Genomic DNA, 21,039 nt, shown 5'->3' with positions numbered 1-21,039 from the left:
TCAGAAGGCAAATATCCCTCTCCCACACACAAACACACACGTTGTATTTTCCCGAAACGTATCTGATAGAAATTTTAAGATGGCCATTTGTTGTCGTAGAAACTTCGAAAAGGGCTCAGTCGGTTGGTAATTGAAAGGGCTAGTGCCCTCTTTAATTGTCAAAAGCGATTGGAGGGCAACAATAGACCCCCCCCCACGCCCATCATTTCCCAAAACACTTCCAGTCAAAATTTCGAAATAATTATTTTGTTTGACGTAGTTTAAAAGTCCAGAAATTATGTCTTGGAGGATGAGAACCCCCTCAAAGTCCTCAGGGCAAGAGTTGGAAAGTATGTCCCGAGGGAATTTAAGGTTTTTATGGAAATGGTGTGTCGTATAAACTTCCGAGGGGGCTCATTGGATTGGAAATCGGGAGTTGAAGAGCCATTTTTAAGAGTCAAATTTATCAGAGGGCAACTATACCCCCCCCACGTCATATTTTCCCCAAATGAATCTGATAGAAACTTTAAGATAGCCATTTGTTCAAAAATACTCCAACGATGTCATAACGCGGCATTTGGGGTTGACACAGTCCCCCAGAGTATGGGGGTAAGGGTTTTAAGTTATGCCCCGGGGGGATGCAAGGATTTTATGAAGGAGTGGTCTTTTGAACTTTAAAGAAGGCTCATTTGATTGAAAATGCATAGTTCTAGTTCCATTTTAAGAGTCAAGCGTGATGGAGAGGAAAAAGCCCCCCCCCCCTGATATTCTCTTTTCCCCAAACACATGCCATCAAAATTGTGAGATAGCCATTTTGCAGCCAATAGTCCAAAGAGAATATAACAGTGTCTTCAGTAGTCAAATATAAGAAATATTTATGCGGACGTTGAACTAAATTGAACAAACTATGAGCATGTGGACTTTCAAAAAGATGACATAGCAATATCCTTAAGTTAGATCTTTAAGAGTAAGTTGTGGGGGATTTTCAACTAGCCAGAAGGCACTATGTGTATACTTTTAGTGCTACAACTAAAGTTACTATAACTAATGACACCAAGAGTACTAGGGTGAAACTTTTAGGAAGTGTTTAGGGGGCGTTCCAATTAAACCAAAAAACTGTATGCATGCAGGTTTTCAAAAAGGCATATAAGCAATATCATAAGCAGCACCACTCTATAATAGCTAGAAATATCGTTGAGACATTTAAAGAAGCTAGTTCGATTCAAAATTAAAAGTTCTAGGGTCTGTTCTAAGAGTAAAAAGAGATTGGAGGGCAATCAGGCTGACTCTCGTTCGATTCGATTTATTTCCCAAACACTATTTTGTTCAGCATAGTAGGACGGTCCAGCAACTATGTCTTTAGGGATATTGGGCATGCCAAACCCCCAAAATTATGCAATTGGCCCATTATGCTTTATAACTAAATGCTACTTTAAAACTAAATCAAAAGGCTGTGTGTATTAAAGAACGGCTGGGGGTATTAAGTTGAAGCTTTCGGGGCTACTACTATTACTACTTTTGCTCTTACATTTTAATAGATTGTAAGTGTATCTAGGTTGTTAAAGAGTACAGAAAGAATCCTCTGGGAATGATAATAAGTTTTATTTTTTCAGGTTAAGTTAAGGGGGTATAAAATAAAATTAAGAGATGTTATCTGTGTCAAGTCAAAAATTGTTAAAAGTTTTCTCCAACATACAAATAGCAAGAAAAAATATAATTTTTTTTTTTCATGAAAATGACTTGTATTGAATGTCAATAAAAAGCGAACAGAAATTAATCGAAGAAAATTTTTTCCACAAAATAAGTTTTTCAAAGAAAAGTAAAGAGCTCCACTACGCCAAAAATGGGCAGAAATGAAGTCAAGTAATCACCTAAGCCTAAAACTACCACAAATCACTATCAATAAATAAATGAAACTCAAAATGAAAAGAGATTAGAATAGATAGCCGAGTCAAACTCGAAACGAGCAAAAATTAGTATTAGTAGGGCTGATAACTCCTATGGCTTCTCAAGACCAGAACACAATTTGCGCTTTACTGGAAACAAAATATGTTTAAATTTTTCACTTTTTTTACTTAAATAAGTAAAAAACTTTTTTTACTCACTTTTTTAACCCTTTTTTTATTTTAAGGTCTTTTTTTTCAGTAAAGCCTAAGTTTTGTTCTGTTCTTCAGAAGGCATGGGGGTTTTCAGCCCTAGTAATTCTAATTTTTGCTCGTTTTAAGTTTGACTCGGCGATTTATTATAATTTCTTTTCGTTTTAAGTTTCATTTAATTGTTGATAGTGATTTTTGTTGGTTTTACGATTGGAAGATTATTTGACTATGTTTATGCCCATTTTTGGCTTAAAAGAGCTCTTTACTTTTCTTTGAAAACTTGTTCTGTGGAAAAAGTTTTTTAGATTAATACAAATATATGAAACAATCACTCAGCCAGGGGGGGGGGCTGTCACCCCCCTTATTTCTGTTTCCAATTTTCATATTATTCTGTATACCCTGTCATTGTACATTTACTGTATACGCTGGGTTTTCAATATATTATTATTATTTTATTATTGATGAATATGACCACCTGTAATGGCCGACGGAAAGAAAATTCTCGCCCAAACCTTTGAAACTTCGTTATTTTTGATTTGCCAAAAGGATAAGAAAGATTTACATAAATACAGCATCGAATATCATCCTTTTTATGGAAAGACTCAAATGCAATCAGTAAGCATTTAAACTGAAAAACAAAAATTATTCCATAAAAATAAAGACTAAATTAAAGCTTAAAATGAAAAGAAATTAGCTTATATAGGATATCAAATCCGAGACAAGGAGTAATTTCTATGAACGAAAAATGAGACTGAAATGAAAACAAATTTCACTGAACAGTAAAGTAAACCTAAAACACATAGGAAAAACCACAAATCAATGTGTTAAAAATTCTTGAACCCCCCCCCCCCTCCCCAAAAAAACAAGACTGTTACTTGCATTTTACTGAAAACATTATAAATATTGCAAAGTTTTCCTTTTTTTATCACAACATGAAAAAAAATATACAGCGCTAAAATTTCACTTGTTGTTTCGATATGAGCGCATGTGTAACATATAATTTGATTGTATTGATCTATTATGCAATAAAGCTTTCGTTTTTGATGGAGTTCTTTTTGTAAAGAATTAAAAGCAATTGATTAAATTAAGCTTGCAATTTAAGCTATTTGTTTAGACATTCTAAACTTTTGAAGGGATAGGTCTGAGGGATAGCAAGACCCCACTTAATAGCGAAAACAATTTATCGACGTAAAAAACTTATTCAATTACTCTAGTTTGGGTATTTTGAAAGTATATTTATTTTCGTTACCATTTTCTTCATTTTAAGTCTGTTCCCTTCAAGTGTATGAAAAATTCAGTTGGCTAGAGAAAACTCTGAAATTTAAAATATATATTCAGTTTTCAGTAAAGCAAATTTGACATTCAACCTTTTTAGAGGGTTTGAAGAGTGGCATCCCCAAACTTATTAGTGGTAACCCGTATTTGGTTTAAATTTGGCTTTACATCACAACAATTTCTGTTCGTTTTAAGCTTCATTTTCTTAACCACAGCGATCTCTACTTATTTTAGATTTTTTACACTGGCTAATTTCTGCCAGTTCTAAGTTTTAAATTTAATCTATAATTTTGAATTCAAACTAATTTATTAACTTAACTTCCTTAAAAAATAAGATCCAGAAGGGTCAAACGCTATATTGTCGCAAATAACTTATATAAAAACGTGAATAAAAGGTAATTGGTGAAAAACACACTAATCTGATTCAAGGCTTAAATTATCACATGCAGAAACGATCACTTGGTTGATATGTCCATTTGAGGAACTTTCATTAACAGTCTGACTTGCAGTAGCATTAGGACTATCTGTCCCAGAGAGATCTGTATTCAATTCGTTCTGAATTTCTTCTAAAGTCTTTCCTTTCGTTTCAGGTACAATTAATACAATGATAAAACATCCGAAACTGCAGACTACAGCAAATGACCAAAACATTAAATAGCTACCAAACTTAGCAACGAGGGTAGGAAAAACTTTGGTTACAGTGAAAACACAACTCCAGTTGACTGCTACAGCTACGGCCGAAGCAGATGCCCTAACATCTGATGAAAAAATTTCACTCATCAACAACCAAGGAACTGGGCCTAATCCTAAAGCAAAGCTTCCAACAATGATCATAAGCAAAAGAAGGGGGATCCAGCCTACACGAGCCATATTCACAGGATCATTTTCTTTTAAATAAAAGTAACCACCTAACGACAATAAAGACAGAGACATTATTAGACATGATGTTATTAAAAGAGGTCGTCGACCAACCCTATCAATAAATACGGCCGCTAAGGTTGATGATACTAAGTTAACAACACTGATTATGATGGAGCTGATATTTTCATCTAAGGTCGAGCCAGCATCCTGAAAAATACTAGCACTATAAAATATTACAGCATTAATACCAGAGAGCTGTTGAAATAGCATTAGTAAGATACATATGCCCAGGCATTTGACGTTTTGCGGTTCAATGAGAGATCCATAGTTACAACTGGTCCTGTCAATTGTTGTAGTAATTTCTATACTCATTATTTCTTCGTGAACATTGAAACGTTCTCGCCTCAGTGATGTAAGAACTTCATAGGCTTCGTCACGTCGACCTATAAGATTGCAATAGTCATTTGAGAAATTAAAAAAACGGCGGTATCGGCAACATCGGCCAAACTCGACCTTTTGGCATCAGGCATCTTGGCATCAGGCATCTTGTCCCACTTTCAAGTTTCTGCATAAAATTGTGGTCATTAAATTGTGGCTGAAAAAGGTGATCAACGGTTTTGAAAACCTGAATACACGAACCAGTTAGCCTAGCAAATGTGCTATGATGACGAAAACAACTGGTCTTGAATACATATTTCTGATGTTTACTCATATAAACCCTTCCAAAATATTATTTTTGTCTTCGCACATCAGCGAAACAGAGAGACAATTAACAGGTCCTGTACATTTTAAGAATAAATTCACAAGGCTTTCACCACTAAACCTTTAAAAATCAGTTTATAATGTACCGTGCCGTTGGACAAGTTACATCATTTCTTATCAGTAGGTAAAAGCTCCAATCTATTGTTTAATTAATTAAAAAAAAAGTTTTTTCCTGAAAGTAAAGAATGAATTTAAAACTTAAAACGAATAGAAATTACTAAGTCAAGGTGTATGCAACATATTTTTGAAACACTGCTTCAAACAAACCGGCTCGTGATTTCCCTATATTTTTATAATTCTGAAAAACTAAAGATTTACTGAAAACACAAAACTGACAAAAAATAGAAATAGAAACAAGAAAACCCTTAAGTGGATGACAGAAAATAAAAGGATAATTCATATAGTACTCACCTGTCATTTATTGGCCATGGAATCAAAAACCTTCACGACACATTTTTAACTCCCTACAAAACTAAAAAAAGCTGAGGTTTCAGTAATGCATTGGCTTTTCAGAATTCTACAAATATCAGGGAATATGACGAGCCACTTTGTTTGAAACAGTTTTCAAAAATACGTTGCATAACCACGAATCAGTAATCCTTCTTCGCTTTCAGCTTCAAATACGCTTTTTACTTTCATCAGAAAACTACTTTTCTAAAATTAAGTTTTGTACATTTTTTAGATTTTAAAAACATTCAGAAAAACCTTATAAAAGAATTTTTTTCAACTTAGACAAAGAAATTAATGAAAATATCACGAATTTTTGCTAAAATTGGGCATCAAATATAGGTTTAACTTCCCTTCTCTCTCAAACTTTGCCTTAAAAAATTTGGGATTTGCCACCAAAAGAGTCTTTGGGGTATTTATACTTGACATCTTTAAGGAATAACAAATAAAAAATTGAATTGTCTATAGAATCATGAAAATAATTTAAGATATCCAGTTAAAATAATTTGCAAAATTTCGCGTTTTCATTATATTTGCTTCTTTGACTTTAACATTTTGGGAGAACTGATAATTGAAAATGAATTGACGCTTGAAAAAGAATACACTTTTCAAAAAATCTATGTTATATCTAAGGTTCGAACTTCTGTTACTAAAGTCGCAAGGTCTTATAAATAAATCTTCTTTATACTACTTACTTTTTTCAAACCACGAATCTATTGCTTGGTAGAAATTTAAGACAATGAGGTAGCCTAGACCTCAAAATTTTATCACCGCTTCAACCGGATTTTAATACTTTTTTCTAATAATCTAATATAATCTACAAAAAGTACACTGAAACGATCACTAGCCTATTAAGTTGTAACCCAGTTTAAAAAGCCAAAAACTAAGGTATAACCTATAATATTTTAGCGATTTTTTTTTTATGCAATATTTATGTATAAATCTTGGGATAAAAAGAAATGTGAAGAATCTCCACAAAGGAAATCGAAAAAAACTATCGATAATTCTAGTAGCAAAATTCAGGTTAAAAGATCAGTTTTATCGTTTTATTATAGGTTTCCTAATGGGAACCATTTTATATCAAAACTTGGCAAATTTTCACATAAAATTACTAGAAATTGTTCACTGAGCTTTTCGACTAACATTCTTTTTGGGGCTGTTTACGTGGTGATACCTCGTCCAGCTGGGTCCTTTAATCCATGGACAAACTTCTTTTAATTTTTTGTGCATCTTTCTATAAAAATTTACAGTTGGGACTGAAAACTCAAAAATGTACCCATTCCTTCCTCATTTTCAACAGTTTTCAGCCTAAATTTTCGATCTATAGGAAACCCAGACACAATCTTTGCAAGTTTCTTCGAGACAGCCTTCTTCTGTAAAAAGATGTGTTGTTATTTCTTTGGTTGACAGCGTTTTAAGATTTTGTTCCGAGCATCATATAGGCTCCAGGTTAGATTTTTAATAAGATAATTTACTCTGTAATAGTTTTCCAATTGCAATCGTGTAGTGGATTCTAGAAGGAACAAAAAAGAAAAGAATATAGGCATCTCATTTCAATGGAGAAGGAATAAATCAAACGAGCTAATTTAACGAAACAGGACATGCAGATTGACTAGGTCGAACGCCGTGGATACGATTTATACCCAATATAATGCTCAGAAGTACATTTTCTTTATACTTTGGATTCAATCCCCTTTTGAGAGTGGATAATCACTTTTTATTTGGCTTCTTGAGTTTTTAGTGTTCTTTTTACTGATTTCGAGGGTTCATTGCACTCTTTTACATTCTGGGTTTAGTCTTGCGTCTAGCCTTTGCCGTTTTTACGCTCAGACCATATTGACGAATCTGACATTACATTTTGAAAAGTTGCGTGGATTTCTGGACCAAGGATGTGGTTTCGCTTGTCCCAAGTAGGAGCCTACTCCGCATTTTCTCAAGTTAGAGTTTCCAAGTCCATGTTGGAGAAGAATGCCTCAAGTTGTTCCACCAAGATTTTGTTTCTTCTTTCAAGCGAAAAATCCGTTCAAGCAGGCAAACAGGTAGGCACGAGTTTAATATTGAAGCTAAGACTAAAATCTAGAAATACTTAACATGTCAGACAGTTCTCTGACCCCATCACCGAAATATTCCCTTATAGTAGTAAAAAAAAAATGCCAAAAAAGGAACATTTTCCTACAAATCGAAAAGTGCTACCATCTGCTCTTACCGGACATATCTGTTTGTCATTTGGCTTGAGTTGGTTTTTCATTTTCTGCGATTGAGACTGAGGCATAGCAATGGTATCACATGTGCTTCCTAAGCAATTGAAGTATTACTTCTTTGCATTTCTAGAGAACTGGATTATTAGAACAAATGGTTTCGCTGACTGTTGAGGACTTTTTATATGCAATGCACAGGTTTTTTCCTGTCTATTTTTTTTTATAAAATAACTTTGTTTTCTTTGGTAATTATTTGATAAATGTGCACCTCATTGCCATATTCGTTTGTTGTAATGAACAAATATTACCGTAGAAAACTAGGTAGATTTACCTTTTGTAATAAGCCAGTGGGGAGACTGAGGTAAAAAATGTGCGAAAATGAAGAACACAAAACCAAGTAAAGAAGAAACTGCGGAAAGAGGTCTCCAGCCTATGAAGGTTCCCAATGCATAGCACAACAAAATACCTGAAATAATTATAATTATTAAAAAAGAGCAAGTTCAAAAGAAATTTCGAATCGAAAATGGAGTTATGATGTATCATACAATAAATTCCTCATTCCTCACCCTCTTTTTTCATTTCATATTCAAGATAGACCTTAGGCAATTATTGTCCATCAAGATGAGATAAGAGATAAGATAATACTTTATTGATAAAATAATAAAGAAAAAAAGCTGAATTCGCGTTCCAAGTTAAATAATGTAAAAATCAGAACATTTGGAATAAAAAACAAAATACAAGTCAAAATCATTAAAAATAAGAGAAGCAATCAGAAATATTGATAACTAAAAAAAGGACTGTATAAAAGACTAGATTAAAAGACAGAGCTCAAAACTTGAAACACGCAAAAAAACTTCGCTAATGAGAAAAAACGAAAATGGAAATAGAAAAAGAAAGAATATTTATTGTGACAATGCGTAACCAATTAAAAAGAGACGAAGGAGTTATTTTCGTTCAGGACTAGTTTCAAGAATTATTAAGGTGCTCCAAAAGAGAGGGAATTAAACCTTTTCGAAACCTCTCGGTAAGAGCACGGACCAGGGAGTAGTTTGGGGTTGCTGTGGAGGCTAAGCGGGGGAAGTCGGGATCGATTGAGGTTCTGAAATTCGGCGAAAATGTCCTGAGTGTGGGCATTGGAAGTGGGGGAGTTAGCAAAACAAATGCAGATTTTAACCGTTATTATTTCGATTCTTTTAACAATCCTTGCTTGAAGCTGAATGTTTCTGTTTCTCATAATATCGAAAAAAAAACGTCACAACCAAGATTAATGAAAAAAACAACAACAAATGAAAGTGGATTGACAGTTTAATATACATATACTGTTAATTTCCCCTTTAAGTCTTCATAATTTTGGATTTATTAAAGTGAAAAAGTGAAAAATTTTAAAATATATTATGTATTCTGTAAACTGCACAATGTGTGCAGGTTTTTAAAGGGCACAGGGGGCGTCAGTCCTACTCATCTTAGTTTCTGGTCGCTTTGAGTTTGAGTCGATCATTTCTTGTAATTTCTGTTCGTTTTGGGTTTCATTTATCTATTAATGGCGATTTGTGGTAGTTTTACGCTTAGAAAATTATTTGACTTTATTTCTGCTCGTTTTTGGTTAAATATAGCTCTTTATTTTTTTGTGAAAAACTTATTTTGTGAAAATGTTTCTAAAATTAATTTCTGTTAGTTTTTTATTGACATAGTCCTTTTCATTGAAAAAGAAAAGTATATTTTAAATTTTCTCGTTTTTTTTCTATAAGAATCCATAGTTTGGCTTACTATTTATATGTTGGCGAAAATATTTCAATAATTTTTAAGAGCATACGCCCTTTTGAAAATCTGGGCACACATAGTTTTTTTTTCTATTTATTTTGACACCTCCTCAAGTTTTCCTGAAAAATGAAACTTAATACCATTCCCAAAACATTGTATCTATGGTATGTTGACAGCCTGGATGCAATTACGCTCTTTTGATTTAGTTCAATTGGAAGAGCAGAAGTATTATAATAACAGAATTTTTTTTTCTGTTGTACACAAGTCTCCAAGTGCCAGTTGGACGGATATTTTGCTGGGTTTTGAGAAGCTAATGCGTGGGTGTCTCGTTTGTGACTTTTATTTTATTTGTATGGGTGATTTTAATTTTGATTTGTTCGACTTTAGAGGAGAAAATATATTTTTTTAACCTAATGGTTGCTAATGATCTTTTTCCCTTAGCGTCTGTTCCTACGCGTATAACTAGCCATTCAGCGACATTGATTGCTAATGTTTTTGTCGGTTCTAAGTTTTTGAATTATTGCTATGCTGATGTGGCTGTTAAAAACAGCCACGGGATAAAGACCCGTGTGCTACAAAGCGAAAATTTGGGGAAGAGTTAAGTTCAGTAAGTTTCAAAGAGGTGTTAAATCTAAGGATAATACCTCCACTGCATTTGACCGTATGGTGGCTATTATTCAGCCAATTTATGATAGAACATACCCACTTAAACTTGTAAAGCCAAAAACATGCGAGCCCAGGAAGCTAAGAACCGTTTTAAAGTAGCTAACCATGTGAAAACACCGAGAAGGGAAGCAAAAAAAAAAAGAATATTTTGAAATAAATTATGCCAGAGTAAAGGCGATTCAAAAGAGATGTGAAAGGTGATTAATGAGTATATCAGAAAAAAACAACAAGTTCATGCCAATTCTTTGTCAATACAGAGCGAGATTGTGAACGATGAGTTTCTAATTGCTGACCATTCTGGTAACTGTTTTGCCAATATTGGGAAGGATATTCAAGTTGAAGGGCTGTCAAGCTCCGATGCAGATTTTTCGGATCAGGAATTAACCGACGATAGAGGAGGTGTCGGTGAACTCAAATTTGAGTCATGAACCAGTGAAGAAGTTCTAAAAGGGTCAAAACAATCAAGTGTAATTCGGAAGGCTCTGATGGTATAAATCTAAATTCTTTAAAAGCTGTCATATATTATCTGCTGCATTGCCTTGTCCATATCATCAGTGTTTCACTACAAACGGGTGTTTTTCCTGATGCTTTGAAAAGAGCAAAGATAATTCTGGCCATAAAGGGGGTTCGAAGCCGGATATTGAGAATTACAAGCCCATATATCCATTCTTTCTCTCTTCTCGAAAATCTACGAGAAGATAGCAAATAAAAGATTGTATGATTACCTCACAATGCCGGTCAATTAAGTAAACACAATTTGGTTTTAGACAGGGCTATTCGACATCACATGTTATACATCGCATTAATGACACTGTGAATATGTGCTCACAACGTGGCGAAACTCCTCTGACCGTGTTCGTTGATTTCCGAAAGGCTTTTGAGACAGTTGACTTTAAAATTTTAACTAAATGTATAGAACGCCTTGGTGTAAAGAGTGCTTGCTTGAATTGGTTTAAAAGCTTTTTGAGCGGTAGGTCCATTCAGGTTGTTATTAACAGCGTTGTGTTGTCTCCTTTTGAAGTTAATTGCGGGGTTCTTCAGGGATCTGTTTTAGGAGTACTTTTATATCCAGCTTACGAAGATACTATGTGATTTTATCTGCCAGAGTGTTTCCTTACATCCTTCACGGATGACACTGCTATAGCTGTTTCTAGTCAGATGATGAAGGGATTACTTGTAAAAGCTAATAGGGTTTTGAATTCATTTTATATATTTGCAAATTTGAGTCTTTTATCAATGAATGTGGGGAAAACGAATTTTATTGTGCATAGTAGAGTTGGAAGTGTATCAGTCTATCAGATGTTGATAAAAACGTGTTTTTTAATGGTTAAGCTTTGTCGCAAGTGCAAGCGGTACGTTATTTTTGTTTTTTTCATTCATTGTAAATTACCTTGGAAACATCACAGTGATCTAATCGCAGCAAAAGTTGCAAGAGGCTTAGGAGTGATACGTAGATTGAAAAATGTTGTACCGCTACCGACACTTTTAACTTTATACCATGAAATAGTGAGTCCGTACATTTCTTATAGTTGAGTCATTTGTTCAAATGATTTTTGTGTGAGAATAATGTATGTCCTTCAGTTTTTAGTCAGTTCCTTCGCGTTAATAGAGCCCTCCACGCATATGAAACAAGGAATGTTGATAATTTCGTAGTCGAGTATTGAGACGCCAAACGTAGCGGCTTCACGACTCGTTATTTAGCTCCGGATATTTTTACCAATTAGCATTAGGGAGGCTGAACATACTGATTTGTTTAAAAAGAGATTGAAGAAGTAATTTTTAAATGAGGAAATATAGTGTATTGTTGTTTTTTATTGATTGAGTAATTGGTAGAGAGTCAAAGGGTTACCGCCGTCTATTATCAGGCATATTGGGCCTTCCCTGGGCGGTTCATGTGTTTAATACTTATTGTATGAGTTTCGTAAATAAAAATGGTCAATGGTCAATGGTCAATAGCAATAGTAGGAGCCCTTGAAGTTTCAACTTAATACCCTCTGTCGTCCCTGAGATATTGCTGAGATGTCTTATTAGCAACCATTTTACACATAATGCTGTTTGATTTAGTTTTAATGCAATATAAACATTCCGTGAAAGTTTCTAACTTATATCTTATTCTAGGATACAGAGTATACCCTATACCCCAGCAGAAGTAATAGTAAGAACAACAGGAGTGGTATTAGTGATAGCAGTAACTTAATAGCGTTTTAATACTTTAAGCCGCTTCTGAGATATTTCTGATACGTCCTTACCTGAAAGCACATAATATGTTTTCATTTAGACCAACACCCCCCCCCCCCCGAACAGCCCCTAAAAGTTCCACATTAATACCATTAGTCTTTGTAATATTGATACTAACAGCAGCAGTAGTAGTACTACTACTAGTAGCAGTAGTATGCCTATAGTTAATACCCTTAGCCTTAATAGTAGTAGTAGAAGTCGTAAGGGTAGTATATATATATTTAGTACCTTTTAGTTGGTTCGGAATCTCCCTTAATACGCACTAAAAATTCAACTTAATACTCTAAGCTGTTACGACCTTTTAATAACCTGAATCCACATACCATGTTTCAATTTAGTTCACTATTCTCTTCAAAATTCCTTGAAAGTTTCACTGTAATACCCTTAGATTCAGCAATAGTAGTAGTAGTCGTCGTAGCAGTAACAGCTGTAGTAGCAGCAGTAGTAGCCGTAGTGTAACCAGTTTTAGTAGTATGTACATTTTCAAGTTTGCCTAGTTCAAAATCCCCTTAACACGTTCTAAGAGATTCAACTTAATACCCTAGACCACCCCTGGGATACTGCTGATACGTCCTTTCGGCAACCTGTTTGTACAAAGTATGTTTGTATTTGGTTAAAATTCTCCCTAAACACTCCCAGAAAGTTTCAACTTCCAACTCTCAGCCTCAGTAGTAGTAATCGTAGCAATAATAGTAATAGTAGCAAAAGTAGAAGCAGTAGTAATAGTAGCAGTATGCCCAGATTGTTGTTTGTTTAGTTCAACGTCCCTATCAACACGCCCTGGAAGTTTCAACTTAATACTCTAAGCTATTCCTGATAAATTGCTCATACATCCTTTTGGCAACCTGTGTGAATACACATAGTGTGGTTTGATTTACTTCAACACCCCCCTAAATGTTCCCTGAAAGTTTCCCCTTAATATGGTTAACCTCAGTAGAAGTAGCAGCCATAAGTCGTAATAGTAGTAATAGCAGTAACAAGCACGCAGTTCTTTTGGTTAGTTCAACATGCCCTTGGCCAATTGATCATTTTCCTCATCATTCCCTTAAAGTTCCAACTTAATACCTTGAGTCATTCCTGAGTTTCTCCTTTTGATAACCTATAAACAGATAGTATAACTTCATTTAGTTCAAAACTCCCTGAAAGCTTCACAGTGAGCAAATGGCATAACTTACAGCCCTTGCTCTGAGGACTGTGGAGGGGGAGGGTTGATATCCCCAACATCCCCAGAAACATAGTTGCTGGATTATTCAACTATGCTGAACAAAATGGCTATGTCAAAATTTTGATTGGATGGGTTTGGAGAATTATTGGGCTTGGGGGGGGGGGGGGAGCTGGTTGCCCTCCAATCACTTTGGACTCTTAAAAGGACACTAGAATATTAATTTCCAATCGAAGGAGTTCCTTTATAAGTTTCTATGATAGCGTTGCGCAGACTAGGATACTGCTTGTATACGCTTTTGAAAACCAGCATGCATAGAGTTTTTTTTCGTTTAATTGACAACCCCCCCACCACAAAAAAATCCCTAAAAGTTTCAACTTATATAAATAGCCTCATTAAATACAGCAATCTTGGTATTAGTGCTTGGTAGTAGTATACACACAGTGCCTTTTGGTTAGTTCAAATCTTTCAAAACATACCCTGAAAGTTCCAACTGAATAATGTAAGCCGTTTCCGACATATTACTGTTATACACTTCTTACAATCTACATGCTTATAGTTCGTTTTGATTTAGTTCAATATAATATTCCTTGAAAGCTTCACCTTAATGCCCTTTAGATTCAATTGTAGCAATAGTTGTAGTAGCAATAGAATTAATAGTAGCAGCCTTAGCTTTAGTAGCAGTATTAGAAGTAAAAATAGCAGTAGCAGTAGTAGAAATAGTAGTAGTAGGATGCAAATAACGCCTTTTGGGTAGTTCAACATCCCCTATAACAAGCCCTGTAAGTTTCAACTTCACATAACAAGCCGTTGCCAAGATGTTGCTGATCCGCACTTTTGACAACCTGCATGCAGACAGTGTGTTATGACTCAGTTCAACTTCCCCCTTCAACATTCTCCGAAAAGTTCACCTTCATACCCTTAGCCAAAGTTGTAATAGTAGTAATGGTAGTAACATCACAAGCACTAGCAGCTGCAGTTTATTAACACATTGCTCTTTGGACAGTTGAACTGTTGGACAGTTTCAATTTAATATATTTAGCCGTTGCTATTGTTATTATTATGTATTTATTACCCGTCAAAAAAAGGTACAAAAGACGCAGCATCAGTAATAAAGAAAAAAACACACACAAAAAAAAAAAAAAAAAGCACATCGAACAAATTACAAAGACGAGAAACAAAAACTCAATTTCATCAGTGAATTAAAAAAAAAAATTTAGTAAATAATCATATTAACTAGTCTACATATGAAAAGAGACGGTAAAAAGACTAAATATGACAAGAGACAGGCAAACAAAATTAAACGGACAGCAATTCACTGCCTTAGAAAACGGTACCAAGGAGGTTTTAATTTAGTCCAACTTCCCCTTAGTAGTAGGAACAGTAGCAGCGGTAGTAGCATTAGTAGTAACGTGCAAATATTGCCTTTTGGTCAATTGATTTTCCCCTTTAAGCATTCCCTGAAAGTTCCAACTTTATACCCTTATCCATTTCTGAGATACACCCTTTTGATAATCTGCATGCACTTAGTGCAGGCCTGCCTCAGGTTCAAAATGTCAAAAATAGGGATTTTAGGGACTTTTTCCTAGCGGAAAAACGAACCTTTAGGAACCTTCCTGACACCGAAAACAAGGATCAATAATCAAACCGATCTGTCATAAATCTGAAACCGGGATGGTCGGCAATGTAGCGTCATCATCTTCTCGAAAGACATGGGTAATATCAAGATGATTTGACCCCTTGGCTTTCCATCTAAATTCATCTAATGAAACCTGATAAAGCCCCAGGAGACGATGGGGTACAAACTGAGCACCTCCTATCCGTTACCCCAAATCTTATACAACATTTGTCACTATAATTTCTGGCTTGTATTGCTCAGCAATATGTTCAAACTGTCCTTTCGGAAGAGCAAAAACCCAAAGGTCTGTGAATCTTGAAGACCAATTACTGTTTGCTCCACTGTTGGTAGGTCTTTGAATAGTTGATCTTCCAAGAAATCAACACAAGGTGCAACCATGGAAATAACCAGTTTGGATTCCACAAAGACTTGGGCGTGCAAAACGCACACTCAACTTTTTTGGCTATTTTAGACCGCTATCGGAAGCTGAAAAAAATTTTTGTGTGGGTGTGCGATCGACATTTCAAAGGCATTCCATTCCATTGTCCATTCCCAGGTTATTCTTTCTCTCTTCAGAAGTGGAACAAACTTTTTTCTCTGCCGTCTCTTATAGAATTGGTATGGCAATGCGTCCATACGGGCACGGCTAGATAGCCAGTTAGCAACTCCATCACTGTTCAGGGAGGTGTGAAACAAGGCTCTGTACTTAGTCCCGCTCATTTCAATAATGCCATCTGAAGCATTACGAAAAATATTCCTCCATTCCTGATAGAACATTACATTGATGTCAGCCATATCTGTTACGCAGACGACGTTCTTCTATTATCAGACGATCTCCAAGTTCTCCAAAATGCAGTCGACATAGTCTGGTCTGGTCTCAATAAGGTTGGGTTCCCATTCACATCCTCTAAACTGAGCTTCTCGTTTACGATTCGTCTCAGCAACCTCCCGTTACTATCAATGTTGGCCCAGCAACTACTTCTGCAACGTCTTCTCTGAAATATTTAGGTCTCCCGTTTGGCTAAAACGTTAGAACTGCTAAAACACTTGTTATCTCAACGTTCAAAGAAAAGCTTAGAAAATCATACGGGCTGCATGCTCGAGCTAAAGGCCAGTTTCACAAAATAACCCTGGGCAGACTTTACAAAGCCTTTTTTTCGTCCCACATGTCTTCTTCTTGGCCCCTTTGTGGAGTTTTTTCACAATGTTTGAGCGGAAGAAAATTAGATATCTATTCTTCCGTTTTTGAAAATATCTTCTGCAGTTGCCGCTTTGGACTCGCAACCGGTACATTTGAGTAGGAATTTTTGATATTTTTGAGTAAATATTTCAATATTTTTTTCAAAAATGGACCAGCTTATGGACAGGTTCCGTAAGCGTCGATAAAATATTTTCGACTTTCCACTTAAGTGTATATCTCAATTGTGTTGTCTAAGTAACTGAAATGTTATTTTTCTCGTGGGTTTTTTCTTGTTAGTGTTTTCATTTTTATTTTCCTGTATTTTTGTACTCCCCTAAGTACATTTCATGCTTATAAAGACGGTTGAAATGAATTATTATTATTGTCTTTATACGCATCTTCAAAGGTTTTTTTTCTTGATTTTCAACTAAGAAGGTAAAAAATTCGAAAAATACATGAGTAACTAATTTGATTAATGACCAGAAAATCATTACAAGACCGCGGCATTTCAAAATAACTTGTTTGTTGTTTTCTTTTCGCTGTTTTTCTGGCGTTCGCTTTTCTTCCTTTAGACCTTCAAAAGTGCAGTTATCAGCGACTGAGTTTATTTCTGCAAACCTGAGTACTTTCAACATCTGCTGATTCCTTTTTCTGTTCGATGTGAAAAAAAAGTGACCCATCCAACATGGTTGGGGCGAGCTGAATTTCAATCATTTTAAGCTTCATCTATATCCATTTTAAGCTGATTTCGGGCTTCTCCATACATCTTGTTAGTAGCTTGCTCTTTGTACCCAGCGGCTTATTTTTTTCTTGTAATGACTTTCAAGAGCCTCTATTTTTTGTGAACTTGGAAAAAGTGCATCGAGTGTTTGGTTTTCTTTTTCCGCTTTTTCTGCAAGCTTTCATCGTTTTTCTTCACTCTTTTTATCCAGCTCTATCTGGTTCTCGAGATATCTTTCGTAACTTTAAACGGCCTTCTTGTTTCTCAGTCGTCGTTTTGATTGATGATAGAAAGAGACCTTAACATAGCGCTGCCTATGATTACAGAAAAGCTGCATTTCTATTTTTTCCAGAATTTTTTTTAGACTATTAGCCTCAGTAATAAGCCGTTGTTCAAAAGATTTATCTTTTTCTTATAAGTTTTTCAAAGCCTCATAAGCATAAGGTTCATCATTAGAGCACGTTTTAATTTTTTTTTTTCCTCTGAAAAATGTGATTCAGAATTACTCCTTAATAAACTTTGGAGAGACAAAGCCTAGCAATCAACATCATTTGTTTGATACATAGGAGACCAATTTGTAATGGCAATCCAGAGCCAAAATTTAAGAGTCCTGAGTCAATCAGAATTCCATAGATGGTTTCAGTAATAGTAAAGCATTATAAAACTTTAGGCAGAGGAGATAAGAGAAGGCTAAAGGGGTAAATGCCCCCTCCCCCCTAAGAGGAGATAGAGTGGAGACGAGTATGAAAAACTTGATATATTGGTGCTTATGAAATCAAGAATGGTTTAACTTTTAGTAATTGAGTTTAAAATCTGTTTTAATTCAAAATTATTACAGGTAAAGTTAAGTTTTAAGTTTCTTAAGGCACCTGACAGGATAATTCCAGCGTTTGAGTATTCTGGTAGTACATAGTCAGCATCGGCATATGATTTTTCGATAAAAATTGTTTTGTCTGCAGTTCCCTGTAACAATAAATACAGGACAGGACAATTAGGTTAAGAGGACGGGATAATACTTTAGAACGAATGCACGCCCAAATTATTTCATAAAAGGAAGATAAACCTGGGATCGAGATTTGAGCTGGATACAAATCAATATGGGCGAAAAATAAAATTCCGCTACCTCTTATACCCAGAGGATGGTTTTCAAGCCTCAATTTAATAAATGAGAAAAAGTATTAATATTTAACATTTGTGAGTTTTGAGCCAGTAATTCAGAAATAGCGACTACACCTACACCTGAATGTATATTCCATGTTAAGACCAAGTTTTTCAAGTTAAGACTCTCAGCATTGTTTAGTAAAAGTTTGGGAAATTGGAAACAGGTTGTGAAGGTACCATTTTTACACTTAAGATTTGAAGATCGCAATTGGAATCATTAGCTCTAGTGGGATCCATAGCAAGGGTCACATTAGGGTAGTCGGAACATGGGACTGTTGGAGCACAACAGCACTCCAACAACTTTTTCCGGACAACGATTAGAGTTGATTTGGGTAGTAGAGTTATTGTTGGAGGCTAGACTGGACCTGAAGGGAAATTGGGATGATGAGACACTGCTTGGGATTAAATTATCATGATGATCGGCGTCAACAGGAGCCTGGTGATTACTCTGTGCAAAAAAGAACAAGGGTGCAAAAGGGGGAGGGATTTAGCTGGTGATATGAGTCCCTTGTAGAGAACTCGAGAGAACAAGTCGCATCAATCATGGGGCAACTGAAGCCCTCAACATTTCTAAAACCTGGGTCACATACGAGAGAACTTAGATGAGCAGGCAGTATCGAGAAATTTAAGCAACAGCAACCAAGAAGCGGTGGCGTTTTGGTTAAGGAGGTACAACGTGCCGGTAGAGGGATAGAGGATGAAGATAAGTACAAGCTGCCAGTTTCTTGGCAGCCAAGAAAGGATCGGGGTCGCGGGAGCGGGTATGTCTTGAAGAAATGTGAGTAAAAGAAGGTAGGGGAAGGGTATGAGCGGGTAAAATGACTTATTGAACTTGATGGGATTATTGAAGGGTGCCAATGTAGTTTCACAAAGAACTTCTGTGAGAGCGATGCACTAAAGAAAGGGGGAAACTTGTAATAGTTTTACTGAGACAAAGATGGATGTTTGTTTTGATGGGAAGGTGGGGAAACATACCAGAGAATGTTTTCACCACTAGGGTAAAACTTGGAGGTATTTTGATCCTTATCAGAAGAAAAAGAATTTTTTCCTGGAATTTGGCCCAAATTAGACGACAAAAGAATATAATTCGATTGAAAGCTTCTTGGGGTTCTCTTATGGATGCTAAACGGTAATTTAAAGCGAATTTTAGCGAAGCCACACATCTACTACTAGGATACTTACAGACATCGATATAAGGATATATACACCAAGGATTTATAGAACGGCTAAGAATATAGAATTTCCAAATATGATAATATTTATAACTACTTAACCTACAATTACTGTTTAAAATTAAAAAAAAGACACCCGATGAATGATAATTAGCAGCTCTTCTAAGCTAAACGTCAGAGTTAACTGTCACAATATTTATTTTTTCAATAAAGATATCACTGTCTAGGTTTACAACAAGGCCAACAGGAATAGATAGCTTAATATTTTCGACTTCACTTCTCAATTAATCATTTTCGTCTTCTTTTTCCTGTCCGGTCAATCTCATAGGACAAGTTTTAACTTCAATTATTTTGTCAGGGATCATAGGTTGGACAATATGTCTTGCATAATGGGGAAAACTACAGAATAGGTGGTCAGTTGAGAGAACGTTAACTTTAGGAAGATTAACAAATGGACTATTGGACCTTAAACATTGCACTTCGTCAAAAATAGCTTGCTGATAACTCTTTTTCAGGTTTTCAAGTATGCCCTTAAACTTATAACTTTTTTGGCGATCGTACAACTCAGACAGACTGTCATAGAGTAATTCTAGGTTACGTATCCGTTGATTGAGACTTATTTATTTCCTTGTCTTTTTTGTCCCACTGATCAAAACGTGGAATGTTTTTTAAATCTTTAAAGCCGGCAATAGTAATGACGTGAAGGATTTCATGTGAGATGGTGTTGTTTTCGTGTGCGTCAGAACTTAAAGAGGAAGACTGATCGACAATGGGGGAGGGGGGATGCACGTCTAAGGTTATTTTCTCAGCCCCAACTTGCTGAAGTTATTAGTTACGTTAACTAAGGGTTTGCGTCCACGTTCACTATAAAAAAAAGTCGACGTGTTCATCGTAGTCAATTACCATTAGAAACACAACCAATTATTAAAAAAAAAACAATGATTCTTCAACTAGTCTTGGTTGCCTAAGCCAAGATTAGCACTGGTACTTCCTATCGAAAAGTGCACAAGATTGTCCTCGCGTCTTCACTAAAATACACCTGTACACATGCTTTTCAAAAAGTTAATCCGAGCTACCGGAGTGTGCATAACAAGTACTAGGTGAAGACTGAAATGGCTGGAGTCATCTTTCTAACTGCACATAAACGCTCTATGTTTCAAAGCCATATGCAAGGACCGAAATTGCTAATACAAATCTCCTGCTTTAGCTTCTGAGAGCATTGATTATTTCTCAAAACATTTTAAGGTAATTGAAAGCAGAGCCTGCCAACACTATTTGGCAAAGGATTTATTGGAATCGGAATTAGGATGTTATGTATGAAAGCAGCCAAGATATTTGAACTGTCTGATTTCATCAATTTCTTGCCGTTGGTATAAAGTTCATTTACGTGATCCTGCATATCTTCTGGGCAGTGAGTGAGAATAGCAAAATCATTAGCAAAATTCCCATTATTGAGTTTTCTCAGTGGGCTTAGCTGTAGACTGCCCCTGAGACTGCACCCACAAAGAGGAAAATCGTTCACAATGGCAAAACATAATGGGAATGAAATGCATCCCTCTCTTATCCTTAGCCCTTCCGTTACCAAGAGCCCTTCGGTACCAAGAGCCTTTCCGTTAAGAAACTTTTGTCTGCACTGCGCACATAGTATCATAATACAGGCCATTAAGTATATTTGCAATTTGGTAGAATTCCGATGATGTAATATAACTTCCACAGAGTTCTACGCCGTATTAAGTTGAAGA

General features: G+C 35.6%; 1 protein-coding gene across 5 annotated transcripts in view; it reads right to left on the bottom strand.

The window, feature by feature from the left end:
- Window positions 1–3,691: 3,691 nt before the first annotated feature.
- LOC148940668 (facilitated trehalose transporter Tret1-like) overlaps window positions 3,692–21,039 on the bottom strand; it is a 50,657-nt gene continuing 33,309 nt past the window's right edge. For all 5 annotated transcript variants that reach the window (XM_089104866.1, XM_089104868.1, XM_089104865.1 and 2 more), the window contains 2 exons: window positions 7,950–8,084; window positions 3,692–4,654 (listed from right to left, as the gene is read on the bottom strand). In XM_089104866.1, the coding sequence (XP_088960992.1) occupies window positions 3,765–4,654; window positions 7,950–8,084 (1,025 nt within the window). In that variant the 3' untranslated portion in view covers window positions 3,692–3,764. The remainder of the gene's footprint in view (window positions 4,655–7,949; window positions 8,085–21,039) is intronic.

The sequence above is a fragment of the Artemia sp. Qi Xiang Cuo genome, chromosome 19 (genome assembly GCF_049724085.1).
Source record: "Artemia sp. Qi Xiang Cuo chromosome 19, ASM4972408v1, whole genome shotgun sequence".
NCBI lineage: Eukaryota > Metazoa > Arthropoda > Branchiopoda > Anostraca > Artemiidae > Artemia > Artemia sp. Qi Xiang Cuo.
Note: the sequence above shows the minus strand (reverse complement) of the source record. Positions and strands in the feature narration are given on the sequence as shown.